Source organism: Dermacentor variabilis, chromosome 8, assembly GCF_050947875.1.
Source record: "Dermacentor variabilis isolate Ectoservices chromosome 8, ASM5094787v1, whole genome shotgun sequence".
In the NCBI taxonomy this organism is placed as follows: domain Eukaryota; kingdom Metazoa; phylum Arthropoda; class Arachnida; order Ixodida; family Ixodidae; genus Dermacentor; species Dermacentor variabilis.
In genome coordinates, this window is record NC_134575.1 from 7,525,001 (window position 1) to 7,543,925 (window position 18,925).

At 48.7% G+C, this 18,925-nt stretch overlaps 1 protein-coding gene across 4 annotated transcripts in view; it reads right to left on the reverse strand.

Moving 5' to 3' along the window:
- The window catches only part of LOC142589564 (ras-related protein Rab-37-like), a 137,002-nt gene extending 120,931 nt beyond the window's left edge, over positions 1 to 16,071 (reverse strand). The window contains exons 1-2 of one of the 4 annotated variants that reach the window (XM_075701025.1): positions 15,804 to 16,071; positions 12,696 to 12,806 (exon numbers count right to left, since the gene is read on the reverse strand). In XM_075701025.1, coding sequence (XP_075557140.1) covers positions 12,696 to 12,806; positions 15,804 to 15,932 — 240 coding nt within the window. In that variant the 5' untranslated portion in view covers positions 15,933 to 16,071. Of the gene's footprint in view, positions 1 to 9,863; positions 10,352 to 12,695; positions 12,807 to 15,803 lie in introns of those variants that run through there. The other 3 variants (XM_075701028.1, XM_075701027.1, XM_075701026.1) reach the window with 3 other exon arrangements.
- Between the last annotated feature and the right edge of the window lie 2,854 nt (positions 16,072 to 18,925).

The window sequence follows — 18,925 nt, forward strand, 5'->3', positions numbered from 1 at the left end:
CTAAGAAAGTTCTCAAATTCAGGCCCAAACGAAAAAAGAAAGGAAGAAAGAAAAAGGAAACACTGAAGCATCCACGTGGCCACAATACACGTGGCCACAATTTCATGCGCACGGACACGTTCCCGAGAATACAGCAACTACACAAAAATAAATGATAATCCAGAGTTTGAGTTTGGTGTCCAGTGCCTGTGTACGCTTCAGTGTGTCTTCTTTTTCGTAAATTTGGCGCACAAACTTAAGAATGATTAACCAACTCGTCTTCAGTCATTTTTTTCTTTATAAAGCAGTCTCATTAACACATCTCACTTAACGTCCGGCGAGCGGGCACATAGCGCGAACCAAAACCATGGCTCTTGACATCGCAGCGCAGAACGCGAAGCCCGACGCACTACACTACGGACGCGCTATTCTTTTCGCGTACAATTGCCGTAAAAGTATTTCGGAACGCTAAATTCCCGCCTACAGTAATTGAGGGGTGTACAGGTTACGCGTACGTCCCGCACGCAGGCTTGGCCAATTTACGCCACAGCAGTGGCGGACTCAAAGGAGGGTTGATCGAAGAAGAAAACGACACATGCGCTATCGCGTGTCCTTTGGTTCCTCGGTTTGTAGAAGCAGAAACAACGATAAATGGGTGCGCGCACCATGCGTATAGCACTGCCACAGAAATAATTGCAGTACTTGAATGAAAGCTTACACGCCCTCAGTGAAAATTTTCTTTTCTCTCTTCTTTTACTTGTTTTTATTTGTAGAGATTCGTTTGTGAGTCATCGAAGGTTCCTATTCTGGATGCTGATCAATACGGACATTTTCACCCTCACTCGTGCAGAATGTTGCCTGCGCATATATTTGTAGAAAGCGCAATGAAATCGGTTGATCTCCCGCGCTCGTCCCGTCTATTTCGTTTCTTAGCGCACGCGTCTTCAATATTGCGCTGCGAACATGAACGCACGCTCTGGCAACGGACAAGCCCGCTTTACAGCCGTTACAGCGTCTTTTCATGAGCGCTATTCCATGCAATAAGCAGTACATGCAGGGTGAAGATGAGAGCCGTTCAGCGAGGCTTGGCATTTGGTTCGCGTGCACCACGCGCTCGTCTCTTTCCTCGGGCGACACCGCTGCATCGAGTACTGCGCCATCGCGACCCCTTGCCTCCCCCTCTCTCTCTCTCTCTCTCTCTCTCTCTCTCTCTCTCTCGTGCAGGCTCTGAGGAGGAGTGACGTCGCAAGCGGCCAGCTGCGCGGCCAGTGGCGTTGACCGACTCCGAGCTGCGACTCCCTTCCGCGGTGGCCCGCGAGTGGACGACAAAGGGCGCCGCTTTTGTTCTGTGCAGTGCTCCTCGGAGCCGCGTAGCGGTGACAGCTGCTCGCAAGTCGTCTCTGCACCTGTTGCGTCGCTGCGCGTGGAACAATGAGAAAGTGGGGCGAGGGACAAGCGGTGGACTCCGAAACGAAGGGCCCGGACGGCTGCAGCGAAGCGAGCAGCAACGCGACGCTAACGTATACCGCGGAGTTTGTGTGATACGGGAGCCAGTGACAACATCGCAAACGATATATACACGCAGGATGTTACAGCGAACACTTTATAAAATCTTTAAAAGTTGCCTGTGGCAGATATTACGATACTAGTTCATGAGCTTGTCTACTCGAACCGGCGGACAATACTTGCACAGACAATTGAGATGCGAAATTGGCTAATTAATAAAATTCACTAATTAAGTGTTTAACTAATTACATTATGGCCCATATTGCAATTTACTAATTATAGCTGTGGAGATCGCAAGGCGGATCCACATTGGAATGAACTATCAAGATGACACCAGTTTCGAGATATAAATTACCGAACTTTGAAGAAATGCATTGGCGTTCCAGTTATTTCCTTAACAAAACGCCATTTATGCACTGAAGCACACAAGTAACTGGAACGTGCATGCATTTCTCCACAAACTTCGGGAATTTATATCTCGAAACCGGTGTCGTCCTGAGAAGTCTTTCCAAGTGGATCCGCCTTTCGAAGTTCACTGCTACAATTTATAATTGCAATATCGGTCATAAGATAATTAGATTAAAAGTTAATTAGTGAATTATTGTTAATTATTCAATTTCGCACTTTGATTTTTTGTGCAAGTAGTGTCCGCCGCTTCGAGTAGACGGGCTCATAAACTAGAATTGAGCTATCTGCCACAGGCAACTTTTAAAGATTTCTGAATGTGTTCGCTGAAACACCCTGTATGTGTCCTATCATGAGAAGCCAACAAAGACGCCAAGCACAACATAGGCGAAATTACTTGTACTTACTCACTGAATTAAAGAAATGATAAATGTGAGTGGCGGCGCTGGCTAACACTCCCAAGGTTAGTTGTAGTTGTAAAACATAAATACCCAAGAAAGTGGATTGGGAAACGGCGCCGCGGTAGCTCAATTGGTTAGAGCATCGCATGCGTAATGCGAAGACGTCGGATCGTTCTCCACCCGCGGCAAGTTGTTTTTTCATCCACTTTCATTCCAATTAATTTATCATTTCTTTAATTTCATTAGTAAGTACAAGTAATTTCCCCTATGTTGTCCTTGATCTCTTTGTTGACTTGACTTCTCGTGATTTGATTAATAAAAATCGGGCACCTCGGTAAACCCCCTTTCTTCTCGTTCATATATATATATATATATATATATATATATATATATATATATATATATATATATATATATATATATATATATACATGTATGTGTGTGTGTGTGTGTGTGTGTGTGTGTGTGTGTGTCTACACGGCCCTCACAGTACAGCCGCCTGGATATCCAAGCAGTACGTTAGCCTAGCTGGGCTACATAAGACAGCTTTAGTATAGCGTACGCTATTCCATTGCGTACGTTAAAAAATAGCGGGTCGTCACTGCGCATGCGCTGAACGCTAAACGAAATAGCGGGTATAGCGGGCGTACGCAACGCAAACGAGTTAGCGTTAACGTTTTTGCGTGGTTTGCGGAGTTTGCGGGAAACATGGCGGCGGTCCCGGCTGCCCGCTTCGAATTGAATTTGGCGTTGCTTTTGTAAAATGCGCTTCGTTCGTAGCAAATGACTGTGTAAACGGCTTTCGCTTAGTCTCAGCCCGCTTCGACGACACAGTAATATGGATAACTTCGTGGTGTTTTAGAGATCGCTTCTCGTTTCGAACGACTCGAAGCCTAACGAAAGAAACGTTCGAGATGTCAGCGCCACCTATCGCTACAGGCGCGAAATAGTCGCAACGACGGCACATGGCCTCAGAGATCCAAAGATATCGTCGGCCAACTAAAATTGTAGAAAACGTGCGCTGCTTAGCGTACGCTATATAATAGCGAATAGCCTACGCTATAGTTGCGTACGCTAAACTAAAACTGTCTATAGTCGGCCGTTCATAGCGTGCGATAAAGACACGATAGTCTAAAGTGCACGCACTTACGTACGTCCAGGTTACGTAAGAGTTGAAACCGCTAAGTTATCGTCAAATGCGCAAAGCAACGCCAGGACAAACGCCATGACGGACAACATAGCCTTATGGCAGGACGGCGACAGCGCAATGACCCCGACCGCATGCAATCACCTCCGCAAGCGAAATGTGCATTGTCAACGGAGGCAACTTCAAATGTTCATTACGATCGTGCGTGAGCGTGAGGGACTAAAGACATTCCGGGATGTGTACCGGCCTAAGGAGGTGCCGCCGTTTGAAGACTGGGTCCGACCACGGGACAGCGTCAAAGAGACGCTAGCTAAACTCGCTATGGGGCTTCGCGTGCGAAGTTTCCATATTGATTCGTATTTTGCTTCATTTCCTTTAACCACTTCTCCTCATAGGCCTAGAGGCGCCATTTAAATAAATTATTCTCTCTCTCTGCATGCACTCACGGTCACACTAGTTAGACCCAATTTAGCGCTACCTATTTACTCGAAGTCCCGCTAGGCCATTTTATACGAAGCTTCGGATCTACAGCGACCAGGGCATATATGGCCTGGTCGGTGTGCATGGGCATGCCCATATATGGGCATGGCCGTCTCTCTCTTGAAGAGAAGCTTTCTTTGCCGTTTCCCCTCACTTTTCTGTTGCTGGCTGCTGCTGTCTTGCCAATTCTACCACAGCATGGGCCACCGAGTATTTGCCACTGGATATCCTTCCTGAACAGACAACTTGGGTCACTCCTAAGCACACCGACAAACTATGGGGTCCCGCCACCCACCGGCAGCATGCCTCTACTTCGCTGAGCCATTCCAGCCAGTATGTGAACAACGATGGACCCAGCATGGGAATGTGGCGCTGGGTGACAGAATAATAGATAGAACAAAAGGCAAGGAGTGAAGTAGGCAAGAAGAGCAGCCGCCGAGGGTCGAGAAGGAAGGGAGAATAAACTGCACGTGTGCACCGAGTGAGGCGAAGCGTCCAGCTGCAGAGCAGAGTTTGAACAGACTCGCCATAGTACTAAACTCCATTACTAGCGTTATGTTATAACGGTTTCTCTTACGTACATTTCGAAATGGGCCCCGTAATAGCCACTGGCTATGGGACCATACACATTGTGCGTATCTTGTACAATGATATGTATGTGTGTGTAAGAAAGAAAGAAGCTGCCGAGTGTGCAGAAAGAGCAGCTGTGCAAATAAAAAATCGAACTAGTGCGTGCACTGGGCGAGAAGCGCTGAGCTGCAAAGAAATGAAGAGAGGAGAAATGAAGTGAGGACATTTCAGTAAACCTCGACAAAGGCATCGTTTATCACCGATTACCACATACGCGTGGGATCTGCCAATCCTTTTTTTTAAATAGGCAACACACAAAAGTCAAAACTCTGCACATTTAGAGAGCAAGTACTATAGTCACGGTTAAAAGTTAACTGCACCCGGTTGGCCTATGGATATGCTTCGGCAGACGGGTCTGTTTTAAATATTGCTTGGAACTTCTCTAAACGAATCTGTGTACAGTGGCCCAGCTTCTTGCTGTCAAATGTCACACAACTATATACCCAATATGACGCCCACTTTCTACGAGTTCTCACCAAGGACGTACATCGCTTGGCAATGTGGTCTGTCTTTCGGTCGCGAAGAACAAATATTCTGCAAATATTTTCTGCGGGGTGTTGGCGGAGGCGAGGCATGGAGGCAAGTTTATCAGATGCGCGAATCGCCAAAACGAAGAGTGTCTGCATGGCTTCGCTGACACCACCTTGTTCCAGTTAAGATTGCTTCTCGAAGACACCCATCTCAGCACGATCCGACTCAACATACCGAAATGCAAAGCCAATGGACGAGTTCATTGGAATCGAAGATCAGGGGACAAAGAAACGATGGCTTCGAATATTTATTTGAACACAGAACGTTATTTTTCCCCTTTCTAAGAAATATAATACAAAGATCAGATGGCAGCTACAATGGAAACAAACATTCTGTTCATATTCAGTGCACGCTACGTCCTTACGAATTTACGAGTGCAAGCAACCTGAAGATAGAGCGGCGATAACACGAAACCGATAAGATGATCAACATTTCCCGCCATCACCTTCTCGTCGAAAATGACGGCCGGCATTTGAACAACGGATAATGTGGGCGGCGAATGGATTCTTGGAGAGAGTTTGGTTCCTATGTGCTAACGGTGTGGCTTGAACGTATTTTCGATATCAGAGAAGGCGGTATAATGCAACACCGCAGAAGACTTGTTATCGATCATTTAAATCATACTAGCGATGGCTTACACCGAATAAGCAAGACTCCTAAAGATCAAGTGGTGGCACAGTTGACATTCTAGTTTATATTAAGCGGCAGAAAAAAATCAAACTGGACAGGCCACGTAACGCGTAGGGCATGCAGATAACCGGTGGTCTATCAGAGTTACAGAATGGGTGCCAAGGAAAGGGATGCGCAGCCGAGGACGGCAGAGAACTGGGCGGTATGAAGAAGAAGAACGAAACGTTATTTATATTAGAAAGGACTTCGTTGACCTTAAAACGGGGTGACGCCGTGCGGCCGGGCCCCCATTACAAGGCGCCGCTGGCACTCGCCATCCTTTCTGCCCTCCCGACCAGCCTGCGCTGGTCCCCGAGGGCAGAGCTGGTTAGCGATGCCCCGCCACCTCACTCTCGTGTTATCCTCTTCTGCGGTGTGAGCCGTGCATTCCCATGTGATGTGGTGTGGGTGTGCTCCCACGCTGCGGGCATACGTCTTTGTATGCTGTAGTGTAGTATATGTGCAATTTATGGAGGTTTGTATATGTGTCCGTTTGGAGCCTGCGTAACGTCGCAGAGTCCACGGCTGAAAGGTTCCTATGCGGTGCCGGGTAGAGTCTCCTCAATTCCCTGTAGTATTTCAAGACTGCTTTATAACTTGGATCGATGGGTGTCGGGTCCTCCACGGTGTTGTCATAGGCAGCTCGGCAATTAGCGAAACCTCGAGCCTACTCATCTGCATGAAGTTACACCTCGCGTCCCGGGGCCCATGTATACCTGACGTTGAGTTCCCTGTTGATTTCGGTATAAGCATCCGGTGTGCTTTCGCGCCGATTTGTCCCTCTGGTAGCTCCTGAGAATCTGTGATTATTGTCAGTGGAGCGTTGCGCTGTATGCCTTCTCCTATAGCTAAGGCGATGGCTATCTCTTCGGCTTATATAATGGTTGCTTGAGAAACCGATGCACAGGCCGTGATTTTGCTTTCACGGTTTACGACAACTGCCACCATATTCTTTGCGTTATCCCGATGCGGTGAAGCATCCGTGAATTTTGCAGTGTCCAAGTACTTTGTTGTTTTGTCTATGTATTCTGCTCTAGCCTTTCTCCTTCCTGCGTGAAATGTCGGATCCATGTTTTGTGGCATTGGTGATACGCCATACAAATCTCTGAACTCGCAGGGTAGCCCCTTGGTCTTTTGGTGCACTTGTATGCATTTTCCAAGGCCGACTCTTTGAAGAGCTCTTCCGGCTGTTGTTTGCGCCAATCGACTCCTCTGCGCTATGAGTTCGGCATCAGCCAGCTCATGAAATGTAGTGTGGAGGCCGAGGGCTACAAGTTTCTCAGTTGAAGTGTTGCGTGGCAGCCTCAGGGCTGTCTTATATGCCATCCTTATTATTTGATCAGCCTTTTCTTCTTCCTCTCTATTCATGGCACGGTAAGGTAGTTAGTACATTAGTCTGCTAATGACCAGGCGCTTTTCACCAATCTGAGGTTGTCTTGTTCTCCCATCCCTGTCCGATTATTAGCCACACGGGCTATCATCCGGTTAACTTGTTGCGTTGTTTTTCTGATTGTGGTTAAAGTGTGGAAACATCTGACATTCGATTGCAGCCGCATCCCCAACACTCTTACTATTGAACCTCTCAGGAATAATTTTCCCTTCCAGCGTGATCTCGAGTTTGAGTCTCGTTTCAGTTCTTTGTGTGTGTGTTTTTTTTTTCATGGTGAAATTAGGCGATTTGGAGACATATGATGGTGTCAGCTGGCCCAAATAGGGGTGATTGAGACATGGAATTTATCGTACTTTTTCGCCAGTGCACAGTTGACGGCTTGAAACATCCGAAAATTATTTGAAAAATAGTCGGAAACTATATTGACTATTCGATTCGAAGACTGAATCGGATAGACAGTACTCGACTCGCTATTGAATAGAGGCTCTGGAGAGAGAGAGAGAGAGAGAGAGAGAGAGAGAGAGAGAGAGAGAGAGAGAGCACTTAATGTGCCACACATCTTTCCAGCAGATACCAGATCATGGTGGTGGTGGTGATAAACTTCATTGAAAGGGGGAAGGGTAAAGGGGGACGTGGCTGAAAGATTGGGCTCAAGTACGACCCTGGACCTGCTTGGCTTTCTCCGCCCAGTCCAGATCATGTGTGTGCCTTGGAGCTCGAAAGCTCTGACTTTCAACGGCGTCTGCAATAGCTGATTATTTGACATACGTAGGCTCTGAGGATGTCTGCCCTGAAAAACCCAGTGACGCCCTTTAGGAATATACGCGTTCCAATGTCGTTCCTGCTGTGCATGTCATTATATATAGACAGGCTGCTGCGCACGGCGCAAGAACGGGAAGAAACTCGGGCGCGGTCAACGACACCTCGAAAGAAACTGGGCAGCTGTGAATAACCGTGAATGTTGAAAAAAATATCTTGGCAGTTGCGATTTGATCAGAAGGAAAGAAAAAATGTAGTATACCGAAGGCTTATGTGCTTCACGTACAATTATGGTGCCACAGCCGTTAAAAAGTAGGGACAAGTAGCGATAACTCAAAGATCATAAGCTAGCCGAATTATATCTGTAAAACGTGACTGCACTTATGTGCTTCGTTTGCAAAATCTGTTTCTTTTTTTTTTTTTTCGTCGATTTGATTTTACGTCTTCGCTCGTCCTACGAAAGTGCGCACAGCATTTCAGTGTTCGAAAGCATAGTGCCTAAACTCCGAACAAATCGGGCGACGCGGCATCAGGCAACTGGCGTATGGGTCGCATGGTGGTAACAGTGAGAATCATGCTCGTCTAGAGTGGCCGAGTGGCCGGCTGCGCTAACATCCGCAGCTGCCAAGCTAAAGCGGTGGCTGCACACACAGGGCTCGAGCTCTGCTCTATGACGCATGAACCAACCATGCGGCATGACAATGCGTGGTGCGATTGTGGCGTCGGCCTATGCTTCGTTTCGCGAAAGGTCGCGACGAAATCGGCCGGTCGAGCACTCTGGACAAGTGTGATGCGCACTGTGCTGTAAATCGCTTACGCGTACAGCGCGACGCACGCGACATATATCGAGGTTCTGAGTTCGGACCCCCGTAGAGGCGCCTCCTGGGAATCTATTCTTTATATTTTAAGGCAAAGCTATATTTGCCTACGTTCCCCGGGTTTGGTGTCTTCGTGCGTGTCGCAAAGCAAACTGAGCCGATGCCGGAGACGGTTTAAATTTCGCAAATTACGAAGATGGGTGTAATCACAAAGGGACCGATCCCGGAGATACTAGTGTAATCAAGAGTGGTGACTTAGTGGGCAGATCACAACACCAGTGCACAATAACTATCCTCATGAGAGATTTAATATCATTTGTAATGCGGGTCGATTCCGTTAACACAGTCGCATTACAGATCGCTCAGGTATAGCATGTGGACCCAGCTCTTTCTCCAGATATATAGGACGTCGGTATCTCGCCAAGTAGAAGTAGCGGGGGTTCTCTCACGCAGTTGAGGTGCGGAGAGGAAAAGTTCGTATAGTTAAGTCGGACCCTAAGGACGCTTACCGTTGTCTCGATTGATAAGTGCGATTGTTCATCGAATGTGAGGCAATGACGATCATTCATTTAAAGAACGAAGTCAAAATTTCTTCTCGTGTACGTACTGCTTAACAGAAGCAATGTCAACGAATGGGTTACATCGGCATAGCATCTACGTAACTGAACATGGCACCTACATGACATAACATAGCATGTGCACACAACATCACGTACGTCTGACACATTTGACATCAACACGAGCACCTACATCAAAGAAGCTTGGCGTCCACCGATTCCCACAGCGCGTATCTTTTTCTCTTTTTTCTTAGTTCGTTCCCTTCATGAAGATAAAAATGTAACATGAATGTCACCGTTCAAGAGGACTATGTCGACCTCTCATGCTTTCCCCAGTGTCGTTGACTGTTGACCTGTTTCGTGCATGCAGCTGTGCGCGGCTATCGCAAGAACGTTCCATACGGTCAGCCGCGCTGCCCATTGACTCCCCACGACAGGATGGCGATTTATAAAACAGTGTCGATCGATAAGCGACGAGTGTCGACCCTTCACTGAACAGTGCATACGTCACAGCGGTCACCAAAGCGGCCAAACACGAGAGGACAGGCACGGCCGCGGCGCTAGGGTGAAGCGTGCAGACGGTCAACTCACCTTGAACGCGACGTCGTAGAATTCCACGCTGCTGATGGACGAATGGCGAAGCATGGCACGGCGCAACGCGGGTCCGTTTCCGTTGGCGACGGGGCAGGAGGCGGGCATGGGCGCCGGGGCCGGCGACGCGCGACCGGAGCTTGGCGCCGTCGAAGTCCGCGACACGGGCGACGCAGGATTCGACATCGCGAACTTTGTCGCGCACGCCCCTCCACGACAAGCGCTTACGCGTCGACTGGGCCGACAAACACCGCACCGTTCGCGCTCCGAGCACAATCACAGGAGAAAATTTCTCACAAAAAGCGGAGCGAGGCCAGCAAAAGTGTAGCAGACGCCATGATTTCCGCGCGTCGTCTGTGTCTGCGTGGGAGGAGCGCCGCTGCCGACCCTGCCACGAGCAGACGCTCAGTGAGCTAAGCAACCACGGCGACACGTTGGGGCAGTTAGCGTCATTAAACAAAAAGAGAAACCGTGAGGCTCGCCGCCAGCTGAAGCAGCTGAAGAAGGAACGTTGGCCGCCACCACGCGACGCGACGCGAAAGCGCGTAGCAGAAAGCTAGCGCGAGCACGGCGGCGCGTTGCGTGCCGTTAGTGAACCAAAGTTCCGAGTTTCTGACGATAGGTGGCGCAACCAGTCAAGCGCGCAAGGCAGCAACGTTTGCGCGCCAAAATTTGACATGCAGCTTCGTTCTTCATTCTACGATACAGCGACCTAATGGTGATGCTCCCTCCTCCATGGCCAGGCCACAAGGTGAGAGAAAAATCTACGCAATAAGTTAAGTACATCCTCCGAAAAATTCGGATACGGCAAAAGATATGCGAATGCAATATTTAGCTCTTTAATTTTTGTTTGCTTATATTAGAAAGGAAAACGGTGCGACCTGCAAGCATTAGCGGGTCAGGTGTGACTGGTTCTCTCGATGCAACGTTTACTTCTCGTATCTGATCTCACAAATGACCATCAGTGTACAAGATATCTTGCTGGGCGGCACGAGAAAGCCTGCAACGCATGTAGTATAAATACTTGCAGACGAGACGAAGGGTTACAAGTGCACTCTACTGGTCACTGTTCATTTTTTCGGCCGGGTGCCATGCGTGAACAGAATAAGGATACTTCAGACAAGTAAAGACAGCAGCTTGAGGGGCTCAGCGAATTCACTGCGCACGTGCGAGGAACATGCGTGTAGCTTTGTTTTTGGGTATCTCATATCCCAGTCCCACGGTGCTCTTCGCATCGAGCCCGATCGGCATCGAAAGTATCGATCGCGATAGGCTCAGAGAAGGAGAACAACCTTATTTGCACGTTCCCCAGTTCGTGTCCACTAAATAAAGCGTGACCTTGAAATTTTAAGGTGTTCAAGCAGGGCCCTCATGATGTCTGGGGGGGAGTCGGCCAGCCACTCCTTCGGGGTCGCAGGTCAGCGCGTGGTAGGCAGATGACTAAAGCGCATGGCTGAGTGGCCACCTGGAAAACCCCCGCAGAACGTGGGAGTTATCAGGGAAGCCATCCCACGCCACGCACATGGGAGACCCGTACTTACCTTGTTGTTGAATTTAAGGGTCGATATAGTGTGTTTGTGCACGCCTCACTTGACTGCCCAGCGTCGCGTTATGGGTTGGGGTCGATTATGATACACTCGGCGGTTGGCGCCCATCTCGTCTAATATTGCGCGCCGGTCGGGACGTGCCAGAGCAAGTAATCCGTTCAGTGATTCTGGCCACCATGGGCGACGGCCCAGCAGACTTACGCGGGTCGTGGCGTGTGCCGTTTGAGTACTTCTGATCTTCGAGTGATTAGGTATCCACTGAATCCGCGCGTGTATGGGAGGATGGACATCAAAGCGGTTAGTTAGTGTGCTTTAATGCCGACTGGCTCGTTTGTGCAAGGTGCGGGATGGAGCCAACCGCGTTCGAGAAATTTGATCCCAATCAGACTCGGTCCCGATCGAAAGTGCACCGTGTGACACCCGTATAAGAAAGCGTGCGAAAACACTACTTGCACCATGAGGCAAACAAATCGTAAGACATCGAAGACTATGCAGATATGTACATATCTGCCAATTAAAGCATACAGTTACCCTTACAAATATGTAGGCAAAGCAACTGTGTAGAAGAATGTAGTCGAGCTCAAATGAGCTGCGCTAGAAAGGTAGATAATTCCGCCCTCTGCAAGTGATTTTGGCCCTTATGGTGAGCAGGTATTGACTTTCAGTGAATGCACGACGGTTTCTTTAGGAACCATCTTTTGCAATGTTTTCTTCTTCCCTCCCCCCTCTTTTTTTTTATATAAATTCTTGCGCATCTTAAATTGTGGCCTGGGTTGAAATTTAAGATCCCCGAATTCAGCTAAAGTTTTCGCGCCTATGGGCACAACAACACGCTATTCATTCTTCGCTTTCATTAATGGATTTTGGCACCTATTTTACTAGAATTACACGAAAATCCCACATGACAACACATCCAATTGTTTTTTCCCTTGAATGATGGTCCGATACGTAACCGGTATTTCAACTCTCAGCCTGTCAGGCCGGTGTAATGTAACAATTGTCTTCGCCCTATTCCATTCCGACTTTATCATCCACCGTTCCGGTCTAGCCGATTAAGACAATTCCAGTGTTTACCGTGAGAACTGCTCAGAAGAATGACGAAGGATGAGGAGGAATAGAAAGAATCGCATACGCCATTCCCTATTCGGCTTAATTACAGCAATGTCTGACACTTTCTTACGACCTCACCCAGATTTCTTTTTTATTTTATTTCTTTAGTGCGCGTGCGCGTGGTGTTGAATGCCACCGAGTGTGCAACCGCAGTCGGGAAGAGCAGGAGCCTCACCGTGAAGCCAATGCCGACGGTGGCAGAGAAGGAGCCCGTCTGGAACTTGCCCTGGTCGAACTGCACCAGCAACGATGTCTTGCCCACTCCGCTGTCGCCAACCAGGATCGTCTGCACGACAGTGGTTGGTTCTACGCACCTGCCACTCTTTGAGGTGTCCGATAAAAATAAATAAGAAAAGAAAGAGGAACGGTCGCTTGTCAACGAGAACAGTGATCAGTCATTACGCGCTGGTAGCGGCAAGTATCCAGGCTCGATGCAGCTGCGTATACGCGCAGAGCCGGAGCCACGAGACGTTGCCTCCGTCCGTCTGTTTGCATTTTCTATCGAAGTACCGCTCTTCATGCGGTACTATTGAAGACTAAGACGACGCTCAAGGGTTCCTAGTTGAAATTCGTCCTTGCCACTTAAGAGTTGTCGACCTCGAGCGTCATACAACATACACATGTTGCTGGGGGGGCCCACACGGTACTGTATACAATTCACCGTCCTGTAAACTATTATGTTACATATTAGTAAGCGCTAAAGGGTAACAGCAATCACTGTAGCAGCCGCACTTAAAGTACTGTAACTAGAAAGACAGAAGAAAAGAGAAGACGAGGCTGGGGGGTAAACCAAAGTGGCGTTTCTCTGGGGGAGAGAATACTGAGAAATGTACTACAGAAGGATACGCGAACACAGCCACGAATCCGTCGGGCAATAAACGAACGTGCTAACGTACGTTACGCCGAGCGATCCTGGGACATTTTCACGCACTTATCCGACTGAATAAGCAAGAAACCAATTCTGTGTGAGATGCTGCACCGGGCACTCGCCACTCAGGCGCTCGCGCATCCCCCGAGTCTCTGCAGCTGTGCTCGAGCGTGTTCTTCACTTGCTGGTACACAGTGAGGAATGCACAAATTTTTGTCTTCTTTTATCAAGGAAACCGACTGCCTTATACTGTCATTGAGGCGTCTAAACTGGATGCAACTTTACTTGAACAGTGGTAGTCAAATGAAGACCACTCTTGAGCATTGCTTATGTAAACACTTTTCGGTTGTATGACAGGAGCTTTGCGCGAAGTCACACCGCCCCAGTCACGTGAATGTCATGGCTATTGCATTGGAGCTGACACACGGCGTTAAAGTCCGTGTCATCCTTTCTTTTTCTTCCCTCGCACCTGGTGGCCGCTTCAAGCTACCAGAAAACAGAGAGTTCCGATGCTGCACTCTGATACTATTTTATATTTTATTGTGTAAAGATCGACGTTTGCATCTACTCAAGTAGGTCCTGCATCGCGTAAGCGAGATCTGAAGCGATCTCCGGCAAGGGCGTTACGAAGGGGGGGGGGGGGGGGGGCAATAAATAAACCAGAGCAGACGTGAAAGGGTGCACGCAAGCGTTCCTCGACACAATCGGCGCGGCGGAGTCGCGTTGCACGCGACAGCGCTATTTTCGGGGGTCGGGCCCGGGTAATTGCGGGCCGCTCGATGGCCATCCCCGGCGGCGGATAGAGAGGGCCAGCTCTGGTCTCGCGAGGATGCTCTTGCCGCTCACTGGCTACGTTTACCCGAACCCGATAAAAAATCGGACTGAGGTGGCTTGTTGGCTCCAACTGCGGTAGTCTGGTTCGTGTATAGATGAACCGAGCGAACGTCGAGGTCAGTTTCGGCCAACCCTAGTTCCGGTGAGGGTTTCAGTCGTCCACGGATGCACGTAAATGAGGCCGGATCGGCTTGGGTCAGTTCCCCCCCCCCCTCCCCAACATCTGATGAGCCCAACAAAAAACGATGTTGGGCTAGTCGCTCCGTGTATTTTTTACCAGTGACACGAACAGACGCCTGTCCGTGTCGCTCCTGTCGTTCGTGTTCATGCTGCTGCGCCACAATACTGGTAAAAAATCGACTTCCGACTTGATCCACTCGCATAGAATTCGCGTAAACGAAGCTACTGTTAACATCAGTGGACTCGTCAGCCAAAACAAATGAGCAGCAGCAGCTCATCGGTGAATCATGCCGTCATGAGCGCGCGCGCGCGCACACACACACACACACACACACACACACACACACACACACACACACACACACACACACACACACACACACATATATATATATATATATATATATATATATATATATATATATATATATATATATATATATATATATATATATATATATATATATATGATCACTTATAAGCGAGCATATACATCTATATGAATATAAGTAGGTTTTCCTGGCGTCGTGGCACGAAGTCAATATTTAAGCCATCTTGCCGGAAGGAACAAATTCCCCATATCAAAGGCTATCTATAATAGAGCGTTGACGCTTGTGCAGTTCGGGCATTAGAAAAACGTTGCTTTAAAAGCTATATTTCTTTCTCTTAGCACTGCGCAGTGCAGGGAAACCTGTACCAGATGTCGCTACTACACACGCAGCATATGCCTGAGCTGAACGACTCGCAACACTGCGTGAAAGCCTTCTATACAAGAGCTTGTGATCAGACACGTGCAATAGCGTTACTATTGAGCAGGTTGGCAGGTCGCGTCAAAATGAAGGCGCTTCTGGAGCAGAAAGCAAATTCCATATGAGAAATGAATTCGAGCGCTTTGGATAAGGCTACAAAACTAAGTCATTGCTTATCGTACGAAGAAGTGGGCGTGATACTGCGATCGGACGTCGAAAGAAAACGAATGCTCCGCGGGATTCCTCATGCAGCTGCGAGCGTGGAGCTTGGAAGAAAAACCGCCGCCTTCCTTCACAGTGTTCGCAGCCCTCCAGGACACAATGTTTCGCCCGTCAGCTGTCAGCTTAAATAATTGGGTCCCCGGCCATATTTCCGTCGTGGGAAGATGCGATAGTGTCTTCAAGATGGAACCAAATAAAGGCGGCCCTTTCTTCAGCTCAAACGTATCAGCGACCCTCTTCAACACGTTTCAAGTAAGACCTCAGCCCAAAGCGTAGAACTGAGACCGCGAGACGCGTTAACACGCCGACAGCCCAGTAACCCAGAAACCAGACATGGGGTGAACGAACCGCACCTGCAAACGTCAGACATGCGGCACGGTTGCTTTCACTGATGCGACTATCCGCGTTGTCTGCTAAACACTAGGCCTACCTTGTGTATGATGTCGTCTGCGTCGGGGTCTTCCAGCAAGTATCCCGCCGACCCACGGGTCTGCTTGTCCTGACCGTTGCCGACAACCCGCAATCCCGCGCCGCCATCGGAGACGGAGGCGGCGGCCATCTTTGCCGAGACAGGGTCCCTATTTTTTTTTTTTTTCTTCTCTTCGACCGCGGCTGTTCTCGGAGGCCCCGTAGTGCGCGCCCTCCGTCGACCGACGCAGGCCGGCACGGCCCTTATACCCTGCTCGTCGCCAGCCAAGCACCCCTTCGCCGCTCCCCGTTCCCCTTCACTCCCACGGCCCATCTCGCAGTGTCCTGATGTGCGGATCGATGCGGCCTTCAATCCGGCTCCGGCTGCGGCTATGAAAACAACTGCGTCGTCTGCTGTTCGTGCGTCTGGGACCACAATGCGGGCGAACACAAGTACCGCAGTGTTCTGCGAAGGTCGAGACACTTGTGTCATTGGCATTCGAAGGGGAAGCAGTAGCAGCGATTTCATATGCACCGCTTCTGCCCGAATACAAGAGGCATGCATGCGGCAGGAACAATCTTGCAAGATTTCACGTCTTGGTCGGTACCATGTGCTCAGTAGCTAGTCATTCCGTCTTTGTCCACACAGATTCTTTGAATGCATCTGTTGCTAACGGCAAAAAATCACCAAACAACGCTGCGTGATTTTCTGCACACTATAGCAGCTTGTGGTGACAGCTCTCAGGCGAGCACAAAAAGATATATAAATTACGTGTTCAGTAATCGTATATAGTTGAAAAAGTAAAGAAAAAGACACCAAATGCAAAAGACGTTGTGCCTTAATCGTGTGCTCACCGTTTTTACGCGCACGTACGTTCACCGATCAGAACAAAATGCGTCCTATGCCCTGGAAGGTACGCATACACACCGCACGTTCACGTTAAAGCACGGCATACGTTCCTTCCCTCCATGTCAGTCTCGCTTTAGTTTTCTCTCAGCAAGAAATTCTTTGAGGGCCAGCTATACTGTGCAAAAATTTCGTCTTATCCAGCTAACTCAGGCATTCAGTCAGCCAGTCAGTCGTTCTGTCAGTAGGTAGGTAACTCAATCACTCACTCACTCACTCACTCACTCACTCACTCACTCACTCACTCACTCACTCACTCACTCACTCATTAAGACAGTCGGTCGGTCGGTGGATCGAGCGATCGATCAGTCAGCAATTCAGTCATTTGATCAATCGATCGACTGACGATCGGTCGATCAATCAATCATAACTGAGTTGGTTCATTTTCCAAATGCAACTCCTAAAGGTGTCAGACCCGACAGTCCATAGGCTCTTGTTGAGCGCAACTTTGTCAGCGCTCCACTTCCGGTTCGGTCTCTCCATACCCTTGGACAGTCTAACATGGATTGTTGTCCACGAAATAGCCGATACAGAACAACCAGCCATCGATGAGAACATGGACGCGACCGCCCACGAGGAATACCTTCGCCTCTCTTTAAAGATGCGCATCCTCCCTGATTTCTTTTTCTTTGCGTATGAACGAAAGATATGTGCCTGCCATCCGACTATATATGTCGCTAATGCCTGCAGTTTATTTATTACTGCACATGACTCGCACTCAAGGAAAAAGAAAAAAAAATGTTGCAGCCAAATCTGAAGACTCAGCAATAGGATAGATAACTTAAACGTGACTGATATAAATGCACGTCATGAGAAATCCCGACGAACTATAAGCTAACAGCTTCTCTGAAAAAAAGTATCAAATGCACGTTGGAAACAATGTCAGTACGGTGTACTGTGGCTCACTTATGCACATGGAAACTGCTTCAAAAAAAAAAAAGGAAGATAATCATACATATGCAGGACCAGTGTGAAGCGAAGCTGTCGTAAAGCCGTTAATTAAATGGTATAAATCTACATGCAATGCGCACAAGTGTTTTTATTGTCACCGTACGCAAAGTGTAATCTCATGCAACTTTAGTACCATGCAATCTTTGTGTTAATGGACTGCACCGTTAACAAGTCATGCCAACCAGGCGCATAGCGAGGATTTTTTTGTTTTGTTTTCTTTTTTCTTTTTTCTTTTTTGCGAGGATTGGGGGTGGCTGCGAAGGTGCCCATTATTCTCTGTTAAGTTTCCCACGCTTAGTTCACAATAATACAGCTATTACCTTGAGCAGGCACTTGGTCTGCCTGAAGGCGCCTGTGCCATCTTGTACTTGTAAGGGGCGGGCGTTCGAAGTATATGCGCCTTTGTCCATAAGGGACGTACCAGGCATAACACCGAGCATGGCGCTGGCCGAAAAGGTTTAGGGGTCGGCGGGTGTGCGCGGGGTGTGTGTGTGTGTGTGTAGGGGGGGGGGGGGGGGAGTCTAGAACCCGGTCAGCCTACGCCCCACTCCCTGGCTGCGCTAGTGATGGCAACGTGTAAACAACAGTTCATGCGAATGCACAGACTTGGACGCAGTGATGTCACAATTAAGGAGGACGAAGGCAATGTTTCGTGTTTTTGTCGTGGCAATTAGGACGGTGGTGAGAGGTGCTCGCAGAGAGAAGTACGACGCGAAGGACGCGTTGTAAGCTCTACTGCTATTCGCCCGCTTCATTTCAACGCGTGTGGCCATATGAAAACTTTCGCGCGCGTGGCCTTGTGCTCACGTGACGCGCACGGCAAGAGAGCAGCAGCAACAGCCACGGTCAGCAAAGTCCGCGAGCGTCTGCTTCGCTTTAACGCAGACGCCAAGCAGGCTACTCGTTCGCAACCAACAGCACGCACGGAGCGCAAGACGCGCCGCGGCTGAGACAAACCGTGTAATTTCATACTGAGCTTGTTTGGGGAATAAACCCGCCGCAAATTGACACCTGTGTGAAAGAAAAAAAGAATACTTGGAAAACGACGTATGGTTATTACAGGATTTTTGGCTTGCGAAAGGTCGTGCTTCAAGTCGATACTAGGCTCAGAAAGCACTACTAGAGTTTTAGAGAACCACGGGACTAGACTCTCGTCTGTGATGCTCGTACTCTGTCTGTGGTGTAATGTGTTGTGGTTTGCTTTAATCTTTCTTTTTTTTTTCTATCTTCTTCGTCCATTTTCTTTCCTATGAGTGTGGCATTCGTTTATGTTTAACATGATTTAG